Source organism: Salvelinus sp. IW2-2015, linkage group LG4p (assembly GCF_002910315.2).
Source record: "Salvelinus sp. IW2-2015 linkage group LG4p, ASM291031v2, whole genome shotgun sequence".
In the NCBI taxonomy this organism is placed as follows: Eukaryota; Metazoa; Chordata; class Actinopteri; order Salmoniformes; family Salmonidae; genus Salvelinus; species Salvelinus sp. IW2-2015.
The window spans coordinates 11,409,140-11,434,529 of record NC_036841.1 but is presented as its reverse complement, the minus strand read 5'-3'; the positions used below and the strand labels follow the sequence as shown (position 1 = coordinate 11,434,529).

The 25,390-nt window shown below is 42.8% G+C and overlaps 3 protein-coding genes across 5 annotated transcripts; 2 read left to right on the top strand and 1 right to left on the bottom strand.

The window, feature by feature from the left end:
• Positions 1 to 557: 557 nt before the first annotated feature.
• On the top strand, positions 558 to 4,025 carry LOC111960506 (TLC domain-containing protein 3A). 2 transcript variants are annotated; one of them, XM_023982518.2, is made up of 5 exons: positions 558 to 815; positions 1,390 to 1,473; positions 2,651 to 2,867; positions 3,025 to 3,123; positions 3,245 to 4,025. In XM_023982518.2, the coding sequence occupies exons 1-5, from the start codon at positions 697 to 699 to the stop codon at positions 3,542 to 3,544; spliced, it is 819 nt and encodes a 272-aa protein (XP_023838286.1). In that variant the 5' UTR covers positions 558 to 696; the 3' UTR covers positions 3,545 to 4,025. The 2 variants fall into 2 exon arrangements, with proteins under 2 accessions (XP_023838286.1, XP_023838288.1); XM_023982520.2 differs by lacking the exon at positions 1,390 to 1,473 and having other exon boundaries at positions 579 to 815.
• On the bottom strand, positions 4,026 to 11,061 carry LOC111960504 (gem-associated protein 4-like). The gene is made up of 3 exons (XM_023982515.2): positions 10,954 to 11,061; positions 10,773 to 10,861; positions 4,026 to 7,338 (listed from the first exon to the last, which is right to left on the bottom strand). The coding sequence occupies exons 2-3, from the start codon at positions 10,780 to 10,782 to the stop codon at positions 4,121 to 4,123; spliced, it is 3,228 nt and encodes a 1,075-aa protein (XP_023838283.1). The 5' UTR covers positions 10,783 to 10,861; positions 10,954 to 11,061; the 3' UTR covers positions 4,026 to 4,120.
• Positions 11,062 to 11,093: 32 nt separating this feature from the next.
• dhrs13b.2 (dehydrogenase/reductase (SDR family) member 13b.2) lies at positions 11,094 to 22,616 on the top strand. 2 transcript variants are annotated; one of them, XM_023982517.2, is made up of 8 exons: positions 11,094 to 11,429; positions 11,617 to 11,802; positions 11,912 to 12,187; positions 15,109 to 15,438; positions 15,709 to 16,038; positions 16,796 to 16,897; positions 17,046 to 17,062; positions 19,291 to 22,616. In XM_023982517.2, exons 1-8 carry the CDS (start codon positions 11,384 to 11,386, stop codon positions 19,303 to 19,305), a joined length of 1,302 nt encoding a protein of 433 aa, XP_023838285.1. In that variant the 5' UTR covers positions 11,094 to 11,383; the 3' UTR covers positions 19,306 to 22,616. The 2 variants fall into 2 exon arrangements, with proteins under 2 accessions (XP_023838285.1, XP_023838284.1); XM_023982516.2 differs by lacking the exon at positions 17,046 to 17,062.
• The last annotated feature ends 2,774 nt before the right edge of the window (positions 22,617 to 25,390 follow it).

Here is a 25,390-nt window from a genome sequence, read left to right as displayed (position 1 = left end):
ATGTCAAACTCATTCCAAGGAGGGACAAGTGTCTGCGGGTTTTCGCTCCTCCCTTGTACTTGATTGATTAATTAAGATCGCTGATTAGTAAGGGACTCCCCTCACCTGGTTGTCTAGGTCTTAATTGAAAGGAAAGACTAAAATCCAGCAGACACTAGGCCCTCATGGAATGAGTTTGACACCCCTGGTGTATTGCATTCTGGGCAATGGAATAGGCAGAGTACAAAGTGCTGCTGGATATTTAGATGACATTCACCCTAAAAAAAAAAATATGGCTAGTAAAGACCCTACTTATAAGTACTTCCAACCTCGCTTTTATCTCTGCACAGTTCTTTTTTTTAAATTGTAAACCAGTCTTAAAAATGTTTTTATACAATATTTTTCATTGTTTTCATAAATATTTCTCATTGTTTTCATAAATTTCTTGTTGGATTTGCTTATAAGCACAATACAAATAAATGGTCATTGATTAATTGTAATTTATTTTGAAATCGACATTGCAATGTTTTGAAATGTCGACTTTTATTTTGAAGGTTTCCGCACACTTCCAGTCAGACGCAAAATTATTTGAAAAGTACCTGAGGTCAAAAGGCTCAGCTACTATTAATTTGCATCTTCGGCGTGAACGCATACAAGTACGGTTCGCTTCCTGCTTCCTCGTATTTAGACCGTGCAGCTGGTTAATGCGTGTGTATCATGTATATGTTAGCTTGTGGCGTTCTATTTTTCCCGGGACTGTTCTTCATATCCAGGAAAGTGCTTGAATCCGCTTTCAAAAATTGGAATGATGCAGATGTGTTTGTGGTCAGCGAAAGGTAGGCTTATTGTGACTATTTCCGTATTCATAACCAGTTCTTGTCATTGAATGACTTAACTAGTAACTGACACTAGGTATTTCAGTGAGCAGATTTCCAGTTCTATCGAAACAACTCCGGAGAAATCTATCAGAACTGAACCGCAAACTGGATTTACAGGAGACATTGAAGATGCCGATTCTCATTTAAAACCAAGAGCAATTTAACTTGCCATTAACCCGTTTTTCAAGCTTAATAATGTCAAAATACGTTTGGTAACGTTACTTACCAAAGAATGGCGTTTCACTGAGCGACAGATGGACTTCCAAAAAGGGTCTAAATAAAAACGTATATGCAACCGGAAAAATGCTTTATCTGAAAATAATTTATTTATTAAAATACACTAAATGAAGCCTATCTAGAAATATATAATCACTATAACGTACCCTATATTGTCTACATAACCCGTTACCTGGCACCAATAAATTAATATAAAACAATTTGTTTGTTATTTTAAATTAATATTAAAACCAATGAAAAACCAATTGTGCGCACTTTGCATAGCCTCATCTCATGTATTCCATCTCTCCACAAGGTTGCTGTCCTCTATCTATGCCACTCTGGCTACTATTGTTGGGTTCATAATTGCTACAGCCTCCAATGATGTGATGTCTGACAGGTAAGAATTCATGTTTAAATAATTTCCTTTTAAACAGCAATCATCACGTGTAGAGAGGAGATTACGCAATCACTGAGTGGAAATATAACCAGTGATTCTTTGTTACAACCAGAGCCATTAAAAACAATAGTTTTTGGGGCAGAGGCCGTAGTACACTTATAGATAAAAGACTGACATGCACAACAAGAGCCCGTCACCAGAGTCCTCTCGAGATTAAATTGAGCACAACCCCACCCCACCACCAATTTTAACACTGTGGTCTCATTATCTGCAGGGTTTGGCTGTTTTCAGTTCCTTCGTGACTGAAACTGTTCCTCAATTATTCATAGTAAAAAAGGAAACTGTTTTGAAAAAGCGTAAGGTCATGAACAGTCAATTTGACTGTACGGTCTCCGCAAATATAATTAAGTTTATCCTAATCATCTATGGCAAAGATATTTATATTTTCCCCTTTCGTCTGTAGTTAGTTACTGTCTAGCTAGGTCTTCAGCCAGCATGGAACAAAAAGGGAGCGGGYGAGGGTCGTTCAAAACTCGGGACGCAGTTGTCAAGTCAACACACCTGTCAGTGTTGTTGTGAACCGCCTCACAAGAGAAATTGAAGATGTATAGCAAAAACAAATTGATACAATGTCAGTGTTTGAGTTGCTTTGTGTATCACCAAATTTGCTTGATGATTTTACTGCAGCACTACATTCAAGTTGCTTGACATGGGCGTTTCAAAGAGCTGTCACTCAACGTCGGGCTCATGAATATAAGTTTCTCGCCCACTCAGCCTGTCTTTTCAAACTTCCTGGTAGTTAGCCATGAGAGGAAAAAAATATAATTTCTAATTTTTAGCATTTCTATCCAAAACAAATTATGGGTGATTTTATTTTAGTCACTAAATGTTAGTTTACATGGGCATCAGAATGACTGTTTGGGACCTTCTTTTTTTATTTTTTATTAAATGTTTAATTCCAGGTCATGTGACATGATTAACCAAAACACAGCCCTATTTATATTTTACTCTACCCTCCAGTTTCATTGGGTGTAGGAAGAGGATTCAGTGATAAAGGAGAAGGCCACATTTCTATTTGTTTCACTGGTTAAATCATCAGGTTTAACACACAAAATCCAGTGTAAGTGCTTACTTTCATCATGAGCCTAATGTACTGGTATGTCACCATCTTCTTTAGGCACAGACTGACCAATGAATTTGTGTGGTTTGGTGCTCCTTACATGGCCTTTGATATCTACGCCATGTATCTGAGTAACTACCACAGTCAAAAGGTCAAAGGGCACGAGGAGTACAGAAAGCACTCCCTCCTTACCATTAAGCAGTTCCTCCTCCGGCATCCCCTCATGGTGGTTCATCACATGGTCCTCCTCATGGTTTTTATGCCCATCACTCTGGTGAGGACAGAGCACAATTACTGTACAGTAACTTTAGGTCTGATGTGTTACATCGGCAGTTGAAATTTTTGTTATTGAGAATTGGCAGTGTCATCCTCAACCTGGCTGTGCTCAATGAGTTAGTTTTTAATACTCATATCATGCTGTTCCCCCCCAGTTCCTCAGGACCGGTCTAGGTGGAGACTTCTTCATTGGCTGTTTCTTCATGGCAGAATTCAGCACTCCGTTTGTCTCATTAGGAAAGGTTCTGATCCAGGTAAGGCTACTCCCAGATTCATAAACCCCTTTTGTTGCGCTTTAGGAAGTCTGAGCATAGTATGAATTGTACTATAACTCGGTGTACAATCATTAAACAATCCATATATTTTCCTCTCTAGTTGGGACTAGAGGACTCATGGCTTCACAGAGTCAACGGTGTGATGGTTCTGCTGAGTTTCTTCACCTGCCGTATCCTGCTCTTCCCCTACATGTACTGGGTGTATGGTCAGCAGTACACCATTCCCTTCCACAAAGTGCCTTTCCATCTACAGCTCAAGTGCAACTTAGCCAACCTATCCATACTGGCACCTCAGATCTACTGGTTTGTGCTGCTGTGTCGCAAGGCCTATCGCCTCTACCTGCGTCAGACTGGGTCAATGGGTCAACCTGCTCACAAAGATGGCTCAAAGACAGATTAGAGGTGCCATCTAATTCTGTGGTTAGCAACATGTCAATTATGCTTCCTTTGCCCTCAGGTCTTCAATGCCATGAGTTATTTCAATCCTTGCCTCTAAAGGAACGGTCTGTGGAATTTAGGACATGCAACTGCCTATGAATACAAAATTACTGGTATTTTAAAAAAAATCTCAGGGGTCAGACACCATCTGTACTATGTAGTTTGTGCAATAAATATTTAGTGATTTTTGAATAATTGTTTTCTACCTGAAAGAGTGACACCATACATGACTAGTCAGGATGACTTCTAATCCCCAAATTTATTTTTCATAGTTACCTAAAATAATTAAGTATGTGAAATGTTGCACTAGAAAATAGATTTGACAGACAAATGTAATAGGTTTAGCACTGACAGCCCAAGCTTTTTGGTCAAGTTGTAACCCTGTCTTGTGTCCTAGTGTGGATGGTCAAAGTTTGTTTTGCTTAATAAACCATTGAAAGACATGCAATTTGTCAGTTTTATTCAAAAGTACATTTTGGGTCCGAACATTGAGGCTGGGAACAATAAACCCTCATTCAAGCGCTGTCTTAAATGTGCATCAACCTGTTGACGACAGCTGAGCAATTTTCTGATGCAACACAGCCTTCATCTCGGCGCTGTCCAGGTTGTCTGTGATGGTGGTGAAGAAGTGGCGAGTGTTCTCGGTCTCCAGGTGGGAGCTGCTGGGGTGTGCGGCCAGCACTGCCTCGTAGTGGGTCAGGATCTCCAGTGCACACAGGAACAGGGACTCGCACTGACCGCCGGGCATCATCACCTGAATGTGCTGCACATGGCAGAAGAGCTGGCTCAGTACAAACAGCACCCCCTGGCTGGCGGTGGTGGTAGCTGCCCTCTCTTTTGGGTCTTTGTTGGAGGAAGACTGTGACAGCTTTCCCCTCAGGGAGTCTATGACCTCTCTCATGGCGCTGGCGTACAGCCGCCCCACGTGGGCCCAGCCCTGGCCAGGCAGCCAGTCTTTGCAGCTGGAGCCACAGAGCAGCTGGAGGACACGCAGCAGTAGCACGGACAGACGCAGCTCGCAGGAGAAGGCCCGCAGGTCCAGCAGGGGGAGAAAGTCCACGTACTCCAGAGAGTAAGGCACGTGGAGACGGCCTGAGCGGAGCAACTCTCGCATGGCTCTCAGCAGCCTGCCCCACTCGGTGATGGTGCACCAGGGTAGGGTCTGCGTCACGGCCACCAGCAGGCCTTTGCTGAACATGTTGACGTCGTCGGGCCGGTGCTGGTCCAGAGCCAGGGAGGTCAGCATGGTGTCCTGAATCTCGTCAGAGACTGCGCAGCACTCCATCCACGCCAGCAGCCCTGTGCCCTGCCCATACTGGGCCAACTTTAGGCCAGACCACTTCTGCTCCGGCAGCTCGCACACAGCCAACAGTGAGAATGGCACCTCGTTTTTGAAGTGATCCCCCCACACTACCTTCAGATGGAAGCGAACAGTCCAGTCCAGGGCCTCCACTTTATTGTAGAGCCAGAAGAGGGCTCTGGACCAGGTGTTGGGGGCTGAGGCCACCTCCCGTCCCACCACCTTGCCCAATGCAGTCAGCACAGTGACGAGCAGCACCTTGGACTCCATGGATAAGTGACGTGGTGCGCCCTCTGCAGGAAGCTCCCAGCACCTGCAGCCCTCGTTCAGAAGCTGGCAGAGGACGCAGAGGAGGGGGAACGGGGAGCAGTTCATGACCCAGTGTGGAGATYCATCCTGGAAATCCAGAGAAAATGCAGAGTGGAGCAAACGCAGGCACAGCTCCAGGCTGCAGGTGCTAGAGCCAGAGGGGGAGAGGTGAGGCAGGACGAAGGTACACACAACCTCTTCAGGGTGCAGGAAACTCTGTCCGCTCTTGGAAATGCTCGGCTGCATCAGTGCAACCAGGAAGTGCAGGAACTGGTCCTCCTCCTTAGCCGAGGACAGTTTAGTCATGGCAGTATCTTGAAGACAGCTGCACAGTAAGCTCCCCGTCCCCTCTGTGCAACCGGGAGCACCGCCCCTCAGCCCTGAGAGCTGCTGGAGTATCTTGGAGAGGAGGCTGTGGGCCCCATGGTTCACCACCGCTAGATGGCAGCACCGYCGCAGGGTGGCCTCGGGGTTCTGAAAGGCCACGCGGGCTATGGCGGCCACGGCCAAGCTGAGGTTGTTCTGTGCCGCTCCCCCCTGGATGATGCAGTTGAACGCCATGTTGAGCTCCTCACTAAAGCCCTCCGTCACAGCCAGGGGCAGAGAGCCCTGGAGACCCTTCTTGGAAAAGGTTAGCATTTCCGCTAACGTTGTGTTTTTCTCAGCTAAGGGGAGCTCTGCGAAAATGTTCACAATAATGTCCTTCAGCTTTCTGCAGTGCTCTACTTCTTCAGTATCTATTTGGCACTTTGCAATGAGAGTGGAGACTAATTTCATGACAATGTCCTTTTGCTGGAATGCGGTTTTGTTTCTCTCCAGACAGCTGATCCACTCCTCCATGCTCAGGGACCAGCTCAGTTCAGTGGCAAATAGCATAGTGAAATCTTGGAAGCCCTCCAAGCGGTGGTTAATGATGGCTACGGCAATGTGGGCCATTTCCCCAGCGTTGCGCTCTGTGTCGGGGAAGGACAGTGAGCCTAACAAGCCTCTAAAAGTGCTTTGCACATTGTTCAGTGTCTGGCGCTCARCCTCATCCATGGTCTCAGACATGGACCGTTCCTCTAGGGACTCGAGCACTCTGGCCAGACAGCTTTTAAGACGGAGTGCCAAGACACCGGGGTCACCGCTGTCTGTCATCTCCAGCAGCCCTCTCTTCTCCCAGGCCTGAGTGAGCTGTGAGACAGTCTGCAGGGCTTGCATTAGTGTCATTCCACAGGGTTTAAACTGGGAGGGTGTGTGGGCTGCCTTCAGGTCACTGTGGGCCTCGCTTATCACCTGGACCAGATCAAACTTKTCTATCCCAGCATGCCTCTTTCTGACAYTCACRGRACTGGTCAGGCTCTGAAGTTGCACCTCAGCTGGGAGGATGATAGCTTGGTCTATCAGATGRGAGGTGTACAGGGAGTCGAGGCAGTTGGATAGGGCACGGTAGCAAAGGTCAGAGGTGCTCAGATGCTCTTTCATCTCCTCCAGAGCATGAAAAAGAATGGACAGCACATCAGTGGTGGATGGTGGTGATGTTGGGGTATCTGGGTCTGACTTGAATCTCTTGGCAGCCTGAGGTGAYAGGCCYGTGGTGTTGGTGAGGCMGGTCCACRGGTTAGTAAAGACCTTATCMAGGTCGTCCTCCTCTTGCCTTCCCCCCCTGCCCTTCCACAGCTCCCACCACACCTCCAGCAGGACGCGGACYTCCTCCTCAGTGCTGTTTCGGGTAACGTGTTGAACTAGCTRCTCTAGCTCWGKACTCAGGTMMGKCGATGGSAGYCAKAYKAGCAGCTGGGCGTAGATCTGAGAGAAGCCTTTCAACTTGACCAGCTCAAACATCACTGTTCGGTTAATGTCAGGTAGACTGTTCTGCAGAGAGAAGAATGGATTCTCCCTCCAGCCGATTTCCATGTCRTCMTCGCMCTCCCMCCCCAGTAATTTGCTCCATAAGACYCAGATGATTTTCTTCTTCCAGCGGACACTGCTCAGACAGCTACCTCGCTCCTGCCCACAGATTTCTCTGACAGCCTGTAGAATTGGGTGGCCAACCTTCRTCCAGTCCTCCTTCTGCAGGGCACTGAGTGACGCWGGCTGGCATAGCCTGTTGGCCAACAGAAAGCCTCCCTGGAGAACGGCAGTCTTCTCACAGCTCAGCCAGGAATCTGAAAGCACAAGCAGAACAGTGAGAACGTATGAACACAGGAGTAGACTYGAGAGTAGTTAGTTCAGGACAGAAACCATGTTGCCAGGGCCAAATCCATTTGAGTTCAGTCACTTTTTGACAGATCCTCGTTGAGAAAAAAATACAACTTTGCATACATGTTTGCCCATGGAAGAAGTTGTCAGAAAGTTACTTTTTGTAACTGAATTCCAAGACATTCCAGAGATAAAGGTGCTCAAAGTTGACCCATTTTGCATACCCCACCATACCATGAGACATCCATGTCTTCATCACTGGAAACGATAAACGGTTGAGTTTGATATCATTTAAAAAGCTTACAAATAGGGTTGCAAGCTTCGGTTGAGACACATGCTTTTGAATACAGGGTGGGTGTCATTTCAATCATATAAATAATTCATAGCATGGACCTATCCTTCAGACCACTGGAATTTAGCTGCTACGCCATTGAAATGTGAACTTCTGATTATTATCACCTAGTCAGTTGTACAAGTGAATGCCTTCTGCATTTAACCCAACCCCTCTGAATCAGAGGTGCGGGGGGGCTGCCATAATCGACATCCACATCTTCTGCGCCTGGGAAACAGTGGGTTAACTGCCTTGCTTAGGGACAGAACAACATTTTTACCTTGTCAGCTCGGGGATTCGATCCCGCAACCTTTCAGTTACTGGCCAAACGCTCTAACCACTAGCCTACCTGCCGATCCACCCACATTCAAATGTCAACTGATAGGGGTGAAATTACAGGTTTAGCACCTATGTGGAAGCTAGGTGATTTGCAACAGCACTTGGCTGCATTCAAAACAAATTTCCTCCACCGCATCCCATTTCTCTGTAACATGGCGGAGAATTGCAATCGAGCCCCTTACTTTCGGTTTTGGTCCACCAGCTTCGAACAGCTGTAAAGAAAAAATGTTGCTATTAAAAATATAATACACAGCGATTTAGATGGTACACCGATTCCCTACACTATTCAGTGCTTGTTTTCTGAAACTGAGCGAACAGTGTAGAATTTTAGCAATCAGGAAATMACAGTGATTTCTACATTGTAGCTGTGTTAATCAGGTCAAGTGGTAAAAGTCAAAACAGCTTTCCCATTTTGAAATCAGATGCCATTCAGGAAGGAGGAACCAATGAGCGAATATCATAGCCAATCCCAACACTAGAGGGTAAGTAATTCTGTGAAACACACCATTCCACTTTTACTGCAGATATTTTGGACATTTTCTGAAATTACAATGCATATATTCTTAATAAAAATCCTGTGTAGAACCTTGAAATGGTCATGTCTATTCTATTATCTATATTTCAATAGGTTTCCTATGAAAGATTAAGAGTAGAATTTAAAACAGATATTCCCATTCAAATCAACATTCTATGTGTYGACTTCCAACCATCTTTGTGGTACCATTTGTAAGTTGAAATGTCAACTTATTAGTACATTTATCAGCCAAAACATGACACCCACCCTGTATTCAAGAGCATGTTGTGTCTCAACCGATGGCAGTTACAAGACAACCTCAGATGTAAAAAAGGGTCTAAGCTACAACATGTGAATATGACAAATCAAAGTTAACATGTTTTTTGATAGTTGATGTTTAAGGTTAAATGGCAGTTATTATTAAATAAATATTTAAGCAATTATACAATAGTTTGACAACCCTGTTTGTAAACTTTTAAGTGATATCAATATCAACCGTTTTCCCCCCCACCCCCAGTGATGAAGGTATACAGGGCATTCAGAAAGTATTCAGACCCCCTTCACTTTTTACACATTTTGTTACATTACAGCCTTATTCTAAAATGTATTTAAATTMAAAAAATCCGTCAATCTACACACAATACCCCATAATGCCAAAGCGAAGAACAGGTTTAGACATTTTTGTAACTATATTKAAAATAAACAGAAATACCTTATTTACATAAGTATTCAGACCCTTTACTATGACACTTGAAATTGATCTCAGGTGCATCCTGTTTCCATTGATCATCCTTGAGATGTTTCTACAACTTGATTGGAGTCCACCTGTGTTAAATTCAATTGATTGGACATGATTTGGAAAGGCACACACCTGTCTATATAAGGTTCCACAGTAAATAGCGCATGTCAGAGCAACAACCAAGCCATGAGGTTGAAGGAATTGTCTGTAGAGCGCCGAGACACAGATCTGGTGGAAGGGTACAAAAACATTTCTGCAGCATTGAAGGTTCCTAAGGCCACAGTGGCCTCCATTCTTAAATTGAAGAAGTTTGGAACCACCAAGACTCTTCCTAGAGCTGGCCGCCCGGCCAAACTGAGCAATTGGGGGAGAAGGGAGGTGACCAAGAACCCGATGGTCACTCTGAACAAGCTCTGGAGTTCCTCTGGAGATGGGAGCACCTTCCAGAAGGACAACCATCTCTGCAGCACTCCACCAATCAGGCCTTTATGGTAGAGTGGACAGATGGAAGTCACTCAGTAAAAGGCACATAACAGCACGCTTGGAGTTTGTCAAAAGGCACCTAAAGGACTCTCTGGTCTGAAAAAAATCAAGATTGAACTCTTTAGCCTGAWAGCCAAGCGTCTGAAGCATGGTGGTGGCAGCATCATGCTGTGGGGATGTTTTTCAGCAGCAGGGACTGGGAGACTAGTTGGTATTGAGGGAAAGATGAACGGCACAAAGTACAGAGGGAGCCTTGATGATAACCTGCTAGAGCGCACAGAACCTCAGACTGAGGAGACGGTTCACCTTCCACAGGACAACGACCCTAAGCACACAGCCAAGACAATGCAGGAGTGATTCTTATTGAACATCTCTGGAGAGACCTGAAAATAGCTGTGTAGCGACACTCCCCAATCAACAGAGCTTGAGGCTTTGCAGAGAAGAATGTGAGAAACTCCCCAAATACAGGTATGCCAAGCTTATAGCGTCACCCAAGAAGACTTGCTGCCAAAGGTGCTTCAACAAAGTACTGAGTAAGGGTCTGAATACTTATGTAAAAGTGATCAGTTTTCTATTATAATTTGCAATAGTGTCTAAACAGGTTTTTGCTTCATCATTATGGGGTATTGTGTGTAGATTGAGAACAATTTAATCAATTTTATTACTGGCTGTAACATAACAAAATGTGGAAAAAGTCAAATGGTATGCAAAATAGGTCAACTTTGAGCACATTTCTAAAATGTTTTGCCATTCAGGTCAAAAGTCACTGAGCACTTAAACAATGGGGAAAATGACATGTTTAGTTAAAATCAAAAGGGGTGCTGTCAGTGATTGACTTGAAATAGATTTACCCTAAAGCACAGCTCTACATAGTTCACACCTGACCGTAAATAATGTGTATTGTCAGCTAGCTAGTTCAGCAAATAATGAAAATACATACAGATAACATGTTATAACTATAAGCAAATYCATTCAACTCAAATCTCATTGCTACCTTGATTCATTGTGTTTGGGTGAGGCGCAGTTCAGTCTTCAAACGTGCATCCTTTCATCCACGCTGGACCRAATTCCACGCCAAGCCAACTACAACGAAGAGCACGTGTACATTTTTGTTCAATGCATTCTACTAATTGCAATAAAATGAGACAAGTTTAATACTTTAACTAGATACTTACTTTCCAAGGCGATATTACAAGAAACCAATGAAAGAAACGTGTTTTTCGATCACTCAAAACAACTCTTCTTACGGCCGCATCACGGTCACGTGGGCGGGATTTTATTTTTTTGAAGAGCGTCAAAATGTACTTTAACTTTACAGCGCCACTCATGGTATGGATGTATAGTGAGGGTTGTTTAGTTGCAGTAGCATGTTTTGGTTTTAATATTGTTTTGCCTAGTAGTTTAACACTTTCTTCCTCATTCACTTATCTGATTATTAGTTTACTATTACAAGCCATTGTAAAAATCAAATGTTAACGTGTTTTACGGACAGCTGCACAAGCAGTCTGTTTTATTCATTTTGCGTCAAGTTGTCTGAAATGAAAGTGAAAGCTCTTCGAGTTGAATGGCACGGGGAAAGATAGGTCCAGAAGACCGTTTTGTAACATGATTTTAAACGTCAATATTCTTATCTGTTTATTTCTCTGTGGAGGTAGGCTACTTTATGACCTATTGTTTTTTTGTTTTTTTGCTATCATATTTCTTTAATCTGATGGTTTCAGGCATGTTGTGCTCGTTCAGAGTTATGTTTGTTAGCCTATAATTATGATTGATTTTTAAAAGTGAAGTTAAATTTAAACTCTCATAGTGATTATTCTACTTATTCCTCGATTTGACAGAGGTGCCAGGAATCCAGTCTTTCGAACAGGTGCCTTGGCTGCCCTGTCAGCTGGTGGATGAAAGTGTAACGTTCAATGATGAGGGACATGCTGAAACCGAGTACCAACACAGAGACGCTGGGCTGCAGTTTGGCCATCCAGGGGACAGTACTTTGAACCCTAATACTATCACCTTCCTTGTTACAGGTGAATGAGAGAAACAGCTGAACAAATGTCAGAWTTGGTTATGTGTTCTTCACTGGTTAATGTTTGTTGTTTTCAACACTGAGAGGTGCTCTTCAAACCGTGTGTTCAGGCTCTAAGGTGGACATGAGGAAGTACATTGAAGGAGTAGTGGAGCACCAGCTGCAGTGTGAGATCCGCAGGTACAGCACAGAGGGCCTCCAMATGCGTTGGCCAGGTTTAGGAGCCCAGGAGCATGACATCTGGTTCACCTGCACCATACGGCACACCGACGGTGTATTCATCATCACCAGCTTCCTCAGACACACCCCTGCAACACCCACACCTGGCCAGGCACACTACCGCAACTGGGCCGCCATCGCAGACAGAGCGGCGCTAACCACTTCAAGTAATGCAGACTTTTCATTCTGTCTATTTGTTATGCAGTAGATCACGTCAAACTCATTCCACGGAGGGCCGAGTCTGGGTTTTCTCTCCACCCTTGTACTTGATTAAGGTCACCAATTAGCAGTGGTGTAAAGTACTTAACTTAAGTAGTACTTTCAAGTATTTTAACTTATTTGGGGTATCTACTTTACTGTTTATATTTTTGACTACTTTTACTTCACTACATTCCTTAAGAAAATATTGTACTTTTTACTCCATACATTTTCCTTGACAGCCAAAAGTACTGAATGCTTAGCAGGACAGGAAAATAGTCAAATTCACGCACTTATCAACTGAACATCCTTGGTCGTTCCTACTGCCTCTGATCTGGCCGACTCACTAAACACACGTTTCGTTTGTAAATTATGTCTGAATGATGGAGTGTGCCTGTGGCTTTCCGTAAAAAAAAAAAATATGGTACCATCTGGTTTGCTTAATATAAGGAATTTGAAATMATTTATACTTTTGATACTTAACTACATTTTAAACAATGTTTTTTGACTTTTTAGAATTTAGTGGGTGACTTTTACTTGAGTCATTTTGTATTTTAAGGTATCATTACTTTTACTCAAGAATGACAGTTGGGTACTTTTTCCACCACTGCTAATTAGTAAGGAACWCCCCTCCCCGAGTTGTCTAGGTCTTAATTGAAAGGAAAAAACCAAAACCCGCAGATACTCGTTGGGACACACCTACTCATTCAARGGTTTTTCTTTTTTACTATTTTCTACATTGTAGAATAATAGTGAAGACATCAAAACTATGAAATAACACATATGGAATCATGTAGTAACCAAAAAAGTGAAACAAATATATTTTAGATTCTTCAAAGTGGTGTTTGGTTCTGAGAATGGAAATATACTTATTCATGTCACTGAGGGAGAGTGGGTAATGTATAACGTTTACATTATGTCAGGATATGTTATTGTTAGCCATCAGGGATCCTCTGGGAGGAGAAGAGACAGTCTGGTACCAGGCACCATGACAGCRGTGAGTTGGGGAGGAGTGAGCACTTTGGGGCAGAGGTCAGGTCAGATGACGTGAGGAAGAACCGATATCACTGAAGGTTTTGTCTAGCAACAGAGATGCATTGGCTGTTCAGATGTGTAGGAGGAGACTCAGCATAGGAGAAAGGGTTAAATACTAGTGCTGGTGTGAATGTTTTCGTCGATTCAGCTGTTCGATCCTTTGGGAAGAATAAGCTTGGTTTGAGCTTTCAGTGTCTGAGTTCTTACTCTAATAATCAGAACCTAACAGTAGCCACCCTTTGCCTTGACAGCTTTGAACACTCTTGGCATTCTCTCAACCAGCTTCATGAGGTAGTCACCTGGGATGCTTTTCCAACAGTCTTGAAGGAGTACCCACATGCTGAGCACTTGTTGGAGGCTTTTCCTTCACTCTGCGGTCCAACTCATCCCAAACCAACWGAATTGGGTTGAGGTTGGGTGATTGTGGAGGCCAGGTCATCTGATGCAGCACTCCATCACTCTCCTTCTTGGTCAAATAGCCTTTACAGAGCCTGGAGGTGTGTTTTGGGTTATTGTCCTGTTGAATAACAAGTGATAGTCCCACTAAGCGCAAACCAGATAGGATGGAGTATCACTGCAGAATGCTGTGGTAGCCATGCTGGTTAAGTGTGCCTTGAATTCAAAATAAATCACTGACACTCACCAGCAAAGCACCATCACACCTTCTCCTCCATGCTTTATGCTGGGAACCACACATGCAGAGATAATCCGTTCACCTACTCAGCATCTCACAAAGACAKAGCAGTTGGAACCAAAAATGTCAAATCTCAAAAAAGGACAGATTTCCACTGGTCTAATGTCCATTGCTCATGTTTCTTGTCCCAAGCAAGTCTCCTCTTCTTATTGGTGTACTTTAGTAGTAGTTTCTTTGCAGTAATTCAACCATGAAGGCCTGATTCACGCAGTCTCCTCTGAACAGTTGATGTTGAGATGGGTCTGTTACTGGAACGCTAGKATTTATTTGGGCTGCAATCTGAGGTGCAGTTAATTGCCGATTTCTGAGGCTGGTAAGTCTAATGAACTTATCCTCTGCAGCAGAGGTAACTCGGTCTTCCTTTCCTGTGGTGGTCCTCATGAGTGCCAGTTTCATCATAGCGCTTTGACGGTTTTTGCGACTGCACTTGAAGAAACTTTCAAAGTTTGACATTTTCCAGATTCACTGACCTTCATGTCTTAAAGTAAAGTTGGACTGTTTTTCTTTGCTTATTTCAGCTGTTCTTGCCATAATATTGACTTGMTCTTTTACCAAATAGGGCTATCTTCTGTATACCACCCCTACCTTGTCACAACACAACTGATTGGCTCAAACGCATTAAGAAGGAAAGAAATTCCACATTTAACTCTTAACAAGGCACACCTGTTAAMTGAAATGCATTCCAGGTGACTACCTCATGAAGCTGGTTGAGAAAATGCCAAGAGTGTGCAAAACTGTCATCAAGGCAAAGGGTGGCTACTTTGAAGAATATCAAATATAAAATATACACTTTTTTGGTTACTACGTGATTCCGTATGTTATTTCATAGTTTTGATGTCTTTACTGTTATTCTACAATGTAGAAAACAGTAAAAATAAAGATCCTTGAATGAGTAGGTGTATCTAAACTTTTGACTGGTACTGTATGTCAGTTATTCCTTTTATACCCTTGTTTATTTAATTTAGCCATTTGTATATCTATGTAAGAGTACAATTTTTATGTAAATTGTCCAATACTTCTCTCTCCTGAAAGTCAGAGTCACATATACTGTACCGTATGTCTGTCACACGCATCAGAATAAGACCCTAGCTATAATCTTTCTATATTTCTCCTTCCTCTGCACCCCCTTCCTGCCCTGCCTTGGCTGTGACCTGTGTGTAGCTGTGATGCTAGTCCTCACCCGCTCTCCCTCTGTGCGGGTGGGCCTAGTGAAGCAACAGAGCTTGCATTGTCAGTTTGACGTGGACCACAAGGCAGCTGACCTGACAGTGGAATGGCGTTTGCAACAACGTGGCGAACGCACCACGCTCTTCAGCCACTCCAGCCGCTCGGGCCAGACGGAGGGGAGCGGGGTGCTGCTTAACGCCATCGGTAGGGGCAACGCATCCCTGACGCTCCCCCTCACCAAGCAGAGCAGCGAGGGGACGTATGTCTGCCTTGTCTCAGTGCCTCCGCTGTTTGGTAGCCATGACATCACTCTGCACATCATGGGTAAGGCGGATGGGTTAGTGGTCACAGGACTTGATGCAGACACATTTCATTGTTGAAGCTTTGCACCATCATTTGCTCATTGAAAGAATACGCAAATTACTTTTATTATCACTACCTGATATGGTATACACTTTTATAAATTTGTACATCTCTGACATGATAGCCATAATGTAACCAATTAAAGGTGTCATGGACTGCCATTTTTATCACCTTGTAAGTACCGCCAACATCCTCATTGTAATGCCAGTCATTTCTGACATCGTCCCTCAGAGCKGCCTCGCGTGTCCTTGAACGTGGACTCTACCATCTCCCTGGTGGACAGGGGGGAGCAGAAGGTGGTGTGTGAGGCAGAGGGCTACTACCCCCTGGATGTGGAGATGGAGTGGTTCAGGGATCCCAGTGGTGGAGGCCTCCTACCAGAGAAGCTGGACACTGTCCTGTACTCCAGCCACCGCCACCACCAGGACGGGACCTACTCTCTGTCGGCCTTCTTCCTGCTCCACGCTTCCCTGCATGACTCGGGCTCCAAGTACTTCTGCAGGGTGTCTCACAGCTCCCTGCGCATGCCCATCCGCAAGAGCTTCACCCTCATCGTCACAGGTTAGGTGGTTTAGGAACTTATCATGGAGTTTTAAACCTTAAACCCTTGATTAAAAACCAGTCTGATTTCGTACAGTGATACAGTATGCGTTCATAAACATTTCTGCAGATTTACAGAAGCATGTTTTATACATTTTATATACACTGAGTATACCAAACATTAAGAACACCTTCCTAATGGTTGACCCCCCCCTTCCCACAGTGGTGTCAAGTTGGCCGGATGGCCTTTGGGTGGTGGACCATTCTAGATACATACGGGAAACTGTTGAGTGTGAAACCCAGCAGCGTTGCAGTTCTTTACACAAACCGGTGCGCCTGGCACCTACTACATACCACGTTCAATGGCACTTCAAACTTTTGTCTTTCCCATTCACCCTCTGAATGGCAAACATACACAAGCCATGTCTCAATTGTCTCAAGGCTTAAAAATCCTTCTTTATCCTGTCTCCTCCCCTTCATCTACACTGATTTGAAGTGGATTTAACAAGACATCAGTAAGGAATCATAGCTTTCACCTGGATTCACCTGGTCAGTCAATGTCATGGAAAGAGCAGGTGTTCTTAATGTTTTCTATACTCAATGTATATAGTCTTCACAGGATATTAATCCAAGCGTACTACACTGTATGCAGTACCAATTCATGGCCACTAGGTGGCAGCCCCAGCACATACAGTATGTACTGTATTATGCTATGAGACGAGAACATGCTACAAAAAACAGCGTTGACTGAAACTTTGGATGTTATGTTTTTTATCAGAGTATGATAGTTGGAACGCTGCGCTGTGGTTGTTCTTTGGCTTTGGATCCATCTTGGTCATGGTGGCCATTTTGTTTGTGATGCTACCCCGCCTGAGCTCAGGTGAGCATCTCTAGTTCACCACACTCTGTCCTTTACCTTTAGTCATTGCCAGGTTAAGCTTGTTAATGAGGTCACCCAATTGAGATATTGCTAATTATTGTTTGCTTGCMAGGACATCCTGTGAACTTTGAATGTTTTTCTTTTACAGCAAGAAAAGCAAATCAGGTGGGTACATCTTCATACCTAACCGCGTGTGTGTTTCAAGTTTTATTAGTAGTATAGACGGGATATGCATGGTATACATCATCCAACAAAATGCTTACTTGCAGATTCTTTCTCTACAATGCAACAACAATAAGAAATAATAAAAGATAAGCATACGAACAAAGTAAATGGCAGTAGAATAGAAAGCATTTTAGCATAAGTACAATACAGGAAGGCAAAATATACAGTGCATTCGGAAAGTATTCAGACCCCTTGACTTTTCACATCTTGTTACATTAAAGCCTTATTCTAAAATTGATTTAATAGTTTTTTGCCCCTCATCAATCTACACACAATACCCCATAATGACAAATCAAAACAGGTTTAGACATAGTTGCAAATTCATATTTTTTTTAAATGATGGAAATATCACATTTACATAAGTATTCAGACAATTTAATTAGTACTTTGTTGAAGCACCTTTAGCAGTGATTACAGCCTTGCGTCGTCTTGGGTATGACACTACAAGCTTGGCAGACCTGTAATTGCAGAGTTTCTCCCATTCTCTGTAGATTGTCTCAAGCGCTGTCATGTAGGATGGGGAGCGTTGCTGCACAGCGATTTCAGGTCTCTCCAGAGATGTTAGTTCGGGGGGACATTCAGAGACTTGTACCGAAGCCACCCCTGCGTTGTCTTGTCTGTGCTTAGGGTCGTTGTCCTGTTGGAAGGTGAAACTTCGCCCCAGTCTGAGGTCCTGAGCGCCTTGGAGCAAGTTTTCATCAAGGATCTCTGTACTTTGCTCTGTTTATCTTTGCCTCGATCCTGCCTTGTCTCTGTCACTGCTGCTGAAAACCATCCCCACAGCATCATGCTGCCACCACCATGCTTCACCGTAGGGATGGTGCCAGGTTTCCTCCAGACGAGACACTTGGCATTCAGGCCAAAGAGTTCAATCTTGGTTTCATCAGACCAGAGAATCTTGTTTCTAATGGTCTGAGAGTCTTTAGGTGCCTTTTGGAAAACTCCAAGTGGGCTGTCATGTGCCTTTTACTGAGGAGTGTTTTCCTTCTGGCCATTCTACCATAAAGGCCTGATTGGTGGAGTGCCTGCAGAGATGGTTGTCCTTCTGAAAGGTTTTCACATCTCTACAGAGGAACTGGAGCTCTGTCACCTCCCTGACCAAGTCCCTTCTCCCCTGATTGCTCAGTTTGGCCGGGCGGCCAGCTCTAGGAAGAGTTGGTGGTTCCAAACTTCTTCCATTTAAGAATGATGGAGGCCACTTTTCTTGGGGACCTTCAATGCTGAATAATTTTTTTGGTACCATTCCTCAGATCTGTTTCTCGACACAATCCTGTCTCCAAGCTCTATGAACAATTCCTTCGACCACATGGCTTGTTTTTTTACTGACATGCACAGTCAACTGTGGAACCTTTTATATAGACAGGTGTGCCTTTCCAAATCATGTCCAATCAGTTGAATTTACCACAGGTGGACTCAAATCAAGTTGTAGAAACATCTCAAGGATYATCAATGAAACGATGCACCGGAGCTCAATTTCGTGTCTCTTGGCAAAGGGTCTGAATACTTAATTACATAAGGTATTTCTGGGCTTTAAAAAAACAGATAAATGTAAAACCTGTTTTCACTTTGGCGTTATTGTGTGTAGATTGCTGAGCAATTTGTTTTATTTGATACATTTTTGAATAAGGCTGTAACGTAAGAAAATGTGGATAAACTCAAGGGGTGTGTATACTTTCCCAAGGCACTGTATAGTCCAATATTTACACATGTACTGGAGAAGGTGGGATGGGGGGGCAGTGTATGAACTGAGCAGTATATTAAGGGTTTGGTTGCAGCAGTTGTGTGTGTGTGTGTGTGTGTGTGTGTGTGTAGCATGACTAGGGTTATCACGATACCAGCATTGCGATACTCCGAGATATCGTGGCAATGAAACAAAACATGAAGCAGACTACATTTCCTGAGGAAAACAGTCCTAATGTTGGAAACAAGCAGCCTTATGTTGTCACCCAGAATCACATTTCTTTTCCAAGGTATAGCACACAATATTTGACACACTGTAGGTTTTTTAAAGGACCATAGAGTTTAGTCTGCTTTGTTTTCCTTTTTGAAAATCATGTATTGTGGTATACTGGTTATCTTGACAACCCTACATAACTGTGCTTGAGTGGGTGTTTGTGTGAGAGAGACTTCCCTGCTCATTGTGTGTGTACTGTATCTCTCCTGTTCAGCGCAAGCCCTACTGAGAGAACAATCCAGAGGGGTCCTTCTCTTCATCGCTGGACTTCTCTATCAGGTGGTTTATTTTGGAGTTAATGTTTCCCCTGATTCTCCTATTATTAAAGTACACAAAATATATAAAGAGACTATCCCACAAGGTCATAGTACTGCTCTATGATAAGATTGTGTAAGGTAGCTTAATTTTGCAATAAAAATACTTGACATGGAATAATTTAATTTGATAAAAATGCATGATAATGTTTGCTATGAAAAATATGCACTAGGAAATTGATTTGTTTAAAATTGAAAAGCAAGGGCACGGATGAGATTGTGAATATATATATATTTTTCATTTGTATTTAATAATTGCTGTTGTGTTTACTGTTTTCGCTCTAGAGATTTCTACTAAGTTAGCAGGTCAGAGTGTGATGTCACATCCAAACAAGCTCTATTTATACAGCACATTTCAGACATGGAATGCAACACAATGTGCTTCACAGGGAAGAAACTGAAATATGAGGATAAAAACCAAAAGAATAACAAGCTGAATGACTAAAAAGCACCCTAAGGAAAATCATAGCTAAAAATGTGTATTTTAAGAGCTCTTAAATATGACCACAGTTTTGGCCCCCCTCTGGTTCTCTGGCAGGCTATTCCAGAGGCTGGGGGCATAATAGCTAAAACCTGCCTCTCCATGTGTCTTGATCCTAGGTTTTGAGAGTTCAATAGAAAGCCCCTTTGTAATAATCAGGTCCAGAGTATGGCTGCAGTTATGGGTGGGCCCAGTAACATGTTGGATAATGTCCATAGYGCTCAAAAGATGCATAAATTATCTTTGTCAACATGAATATTAGTCACCCAACACAATAAATTGATCATAGTTCTCAAGGACAATAGTTCAGAGAAATCAGTAAAAAAAAGTGTGGCAGTGCTTTGGTGGCCTACACAGGGTTATGGCCAGCACTGGTGTCTGCCATTTAAACAGTATAGCGGCATGCTCAAAAGACCCAAAGTCGCCAAACTAAATGTCCTTACAGCTGAGAGCATTAGTAAAAATAGAGGCCCCCCCCCCCCCCCCCCCCACACACTTTAAAAAGATGTAGTCTGATGCGTTTGACACACTATTGTCTGTCTTCTGCTGAAAGCCAATCTGTTTCCAGAGGCTTTGGCATAATCTTGGTTAAGTCTTTAGTACCCTACATATGGAGAAATACTGTGCCAAAGCCCCATCTCTGTTTCTACATAGTTAACTTTACCATAAACACTTCACTCTGAAATGGCAGCTGTTCCCAAAGGCCACATGGTAAATTCCCCCCAAGCCATACCTTTGGGCACTAATGTTGGCACGMGGGGAGAAGTGTGGCTCTGGAGAGGCTATCATCACAGAGCAGAGCCAGTGTAAAGCTGCGTGCCTGGTGGGTCAGGAGTCAGCTGAGGGCCAGGGCTCCGCTCCYCCACACAGCCCAGCTCAGAGCTCCACCAGTGGAAAGGGCMGTAATGGGATCTGGGGGCTCAAGGACCGAGTAGACCCACGGGTAGTTCTAACTGAGCATCTGCTTCCTGTAAACTATGATGTTGCACAATCTGGGGTCATACTAGGGTCAGGATTGGTTGTGGTCTCGGTCTATTATAGTCAACTATGGTTGTGGGTTACATATTTAGTCCCCCGGAAGGGCTCCATCGAATATAAACTTGGAAAGTAAAGAGACAGATCTGGATGGTAACTTCCCTTCCGTAAATGTTCCCGGATGAGTTTCGGAGATACTTCTTCATCAAAGGGATTGTAAAAKATTATGTAGGTGTAGCTAGTTTATTTGCAAAAATGATTCATGCCAATTGTTGACAAGCATGCACCTGTTAAGCAGTGGTGCAAAAAGTACCCAATTGTCATACTAGAGTAAAAGTATAGATACCTTTTTAATAGAAAGTTACTRWWATWWYAGTAAGTCAGCCAGTGAAATACTACTTGAGTGAAAGTCTATGTATTTGGTTTTAAATATACCTAAGTATCAAAAGTAATTGTAATTGCTAAAATATACTTAAGTATCTGTATGAATCATTTAAAATTTCATATATTAAGCAAAGCAGATGGCACCATTTTCTTGTTTTAAAAATGTATGGATAGCCAGGGGCACACTCCAACACTCAGACATTATTTACAAAAGATACATTTGTGTGTAGTGAGTCTGCCAGAGGCAGTAGGAATGACTAGGTGTTCTTTTGATAAGTGCTTGAATTTGACCATTTTCCTGTCCTGCTTAGCATTCAAAATGTATCGCTTTACTTTTGGGTGTCAGGGAAAATGTATGGAGTAAAAAGTACATTATTTTCTTTGGGAATGTAGTGAAGTAAAAGTTGTCAAATATAAATAGTAAAGTACAGATGCCCCCAAAAACTGCTTAAGTAGTACTTTAAAGTATTTTTACTTAAGTACTTTACACCACTGCTGTTAAGAAACTAACTGTGAGGACTTTTTGAGCCTCCTGGATTAATGAACTGAAAAATTGTATGGTTCAAAGAAATGATGCAAAAGAGGTGGCAAACATACTGTAAATTGAGAATTGTTGTAACTTAACAAAAAGATAAATTATAGTATGGCTTAAACCCAAATGGAAAAATACTTGAGTACCTTAAATGATATCATGGGCAGAAAACCCAATTCATCTCCATCGTTTGAGGTTGAAGGGTATAACAAAATGTTTCGATATTGCCAARCATTTCAATGACTATTTCACTAGTAAAGTGAAATGACAACAGAACAGCAAACCAATATATATTTTGTATAAAAGATCTAATAATGAAATAGAAGGATTGTTGTTTTGAATTTGGTCAAGTTAGTGTGAGAGGGGTGGGAAAAACGATGGTTATCCATCAATAATGATAAGCCAACAGTGATAGAATTTGTATGTTTAAGATAATGACTAAAGTATTCCACCCTGAAACCATATAATTGTATGAAATCTCTTAGAGTCATAATCCAATAATGTGTGTGACTAGACTTTAAGACTAGGCCATTGTGTTACTATTTTGCAATATGAGCAGGGTATAGTTGAGACGTTCAAGGACAACTGAACTGTCGACTTGTGATAACGGTGAAACTAATAACTGGAAAGAGGCCTCCCCACCCTAGGGAGGAGAAAAACTGTTAGAAACGGCTTGCAGAAGATAATGAAACATGTTGCAGAAGTGTGATAAACAATGTATGTGAACTGTGGAAAAATACAGCCCACCTAAAGCGAGGTGGAGGTTCTACTGATGTGAGTTCATTTGTGTGTGCTATAAAAAGACTGTTCTCATTTTGAAGACCGAGCGCTCTCTGAATAAAGAATTGATCTATTGCAGGCTGAGACTTTCTATTTCTTTGAACTGGAGAGTTACAACCTTCAGGCATTAGACAGCGCTTTTGTAGTAGTTGAGTTCAACCATTGAGATAGCAAATTCTCGTGACAAACAGGTATAGACAACCTTAATGGGAAACTATTGAGAATGCTAGCCGACTYTATTGCCACCCCTATTTGCTATATCTTTAACCAAAGCCTAAAGGAGTGTGCGTCCACAGGCATGGAAGGAAGCTAAAGTAATTCCACAGCCTAAAAACAGTAAAGCACCCTTTGGTGGCTCTATCAGCTGCCCAATCAGTTTGCTGCCTGTTCTTACTAAACTGATGGAGAGGATTGTTTGACCAAATACAATACTATCTTTCAGAAAACACGACTTTCAGCATGCATATAGAGAAGGGCACTCAACTTGTACTGCYCTAACTCGGATGATTGGTTAAAATATGGATAATAAGATGATAGTTGGAGTAGTATTGTTATATTTCAGTGTAGCCTTTTTGTTATTGATCATAAATTGTTCTGATCAAAAAACTAACTTGCTATGGCTTTACATCACCTGTCATCATATGTTTGGAGAGTTATTTATCCAATTGAACCCAGACAGTGTTCGTCAATGGAAGCTTCTCTAACATATGTACAGTGTGGTGTCCCTCGGGGCAGTTTCCAAATTATTTGCCACAGGTCTTCCACATAGTCATTCTAGCTTTGTGTATGATTCCACACTCTACATGTCAGCACTCAAAGCCAGTGAGCTCACTGACATTCTAAAAAAGAATTCAGTCCGTATCAGAATGGGTGATTTAAATAATTAAACTGGTCTTACATCTAAAAGCATTATATTTGGTTCAAAACATTCTCTAAGACCTAAACCTCAACTGGCGTTTTACATAAATGGTGTGACCGTTGAGGAAGCTACACTCCTAGGTATAACATTGGATGGTCAATTATCATGGTTAAGTCATATTGACAAAGTTGTTGTGAAGATGGGGAGGGGTATGTCTGTTTTTTAAAATATGTTCTGTGTTTTTGACACATCAACTGTACTAGTTGTTCAAGCTCTGGTCTTGTCCCATCTTGATTACTGTCTGGTAATATGGTCAAGTACAACAAAGAAAGACCTAGCAAAGCTGCAGCTGGCTCAAAACAGAGCAGCACGCCTTGCCCATACAGAATTAACATCAAAACCATGCATGTCAGTCTTTCCTGGTTGAGGGTTGACGAGAGATTAACTGCTTCTCTCCTAGTTTTTATCAGAAATATTACTGTGATGAAAATTCCAGAATCGTCTGCATAATCAAATAACATTCAGCTCAGACACCCACACACACCCCACAAGACATGCCACCAGGGGTCCCTTCACAGTCCCCAAGTCCAAAACGAATTCACAGCAATGCAACGTTTTACAAAGAGCCATGATCGCATAGAACTCCCTTCCATCTCCAATTGCTCAAGCAAACAGCAAATTGACCTATTAAAAACAACTAATGGAACAGTGGGGACTGTGAGGGAGGACACATGCAAACACACTAACACACATATTGTTTTATTGTTTGTATCATTTTTTTGTTGCATTGTTTGTATATCATTGTATTTTAAATGTGTGACTTTCCTTGTCTATCAGTGTTTTGTTACTTGTCATGTTCTGTGTTTTTTGTGGACCCCAGGAAGAGTAGCTGCTGCTTCTGCAAAAGTTAATGGGGATCCTAATAAACAAATAAGTATACAGAAAGCAACACGACCGGAGGAGTCAGTCTGTCAGGGCTAAACATTTSCCAGAAGGATAAACAGAGTTTAGATGGGACCAGATGGAAGGGCTGTTGAGTTGCCCTCATCCCTGGTCCCCTGTCTACAAACAGTCTGCCATGGGGCCTCTCTGCTGCTGCTAAAAGTGCGTGTGGTGTGGCCCCTGGCTTGATCACATATGTCAATGGAAAACAAACAGCACAAGATCTCACTGGGAGGTGGAAGAAGGTAGATGGAGGCTTGAAAATGAAAGCTAAGGCAGAAGAAACGGTGCTTTTGTTTTCCAGTGCAGTGCCAGACTTGGCTTTCCTCCAAAGCAGCCACCTGGGAACCTGCTGGTGGYGTGTAAAGCTTGTTCTGGGAGAAAAACACTAAGGTAAATGATGGTAAATGTGCTGGTAGAGTAGCTTTACCGGAGGGTGAAATCAAGGTTCAACAACAGCAAACAGGACTATAGGAAGGGAACAGAAACAGTAGGAGTTGTGCCAGTTGGCTAGGATTAAACTGACTTCACTGAACATTGCTTGGCCAGTTTTTGAGATCAGGGCAAGTTAGGTCTAGTTTAAGTCCACAGGCACAGTAGCGGTTTCGCTTGAGCTCAGTTATGCTGCTTGTGCAATCCCTTCGAATGCCACAGATGTTGTTACACTAAATAAACAATTTGCTCAGGATAAGACCTTAGTGTTTATAAGAGGCTGCAGACGTCATGTGTACAAAAAGCCACAGCATTTTACCTCCCCTTATAAAATGAACTTGCTTCTCGTATCCTTAACCGTTTTCATATGCTTGGCCATATCCTTTGTCTCATTTTTGTCACCTTGTGCCTCAGTCTCTATGTTTCTGTGTGTCTGACAGACTGACCCTCCTCTCCCTTCCATTGCCTTGTCTCATTTTTCATTCAGTTTTCGTACCTGTTGTGAAGTTTCAGAATAGCATTGTTGACCAGATATTGTGTAACACATAGAGATTTGAACACAGTCCCAGCCAAAGGATCATCCTCTCCCAGTGCTGCTTATCCACCCATCTCTGG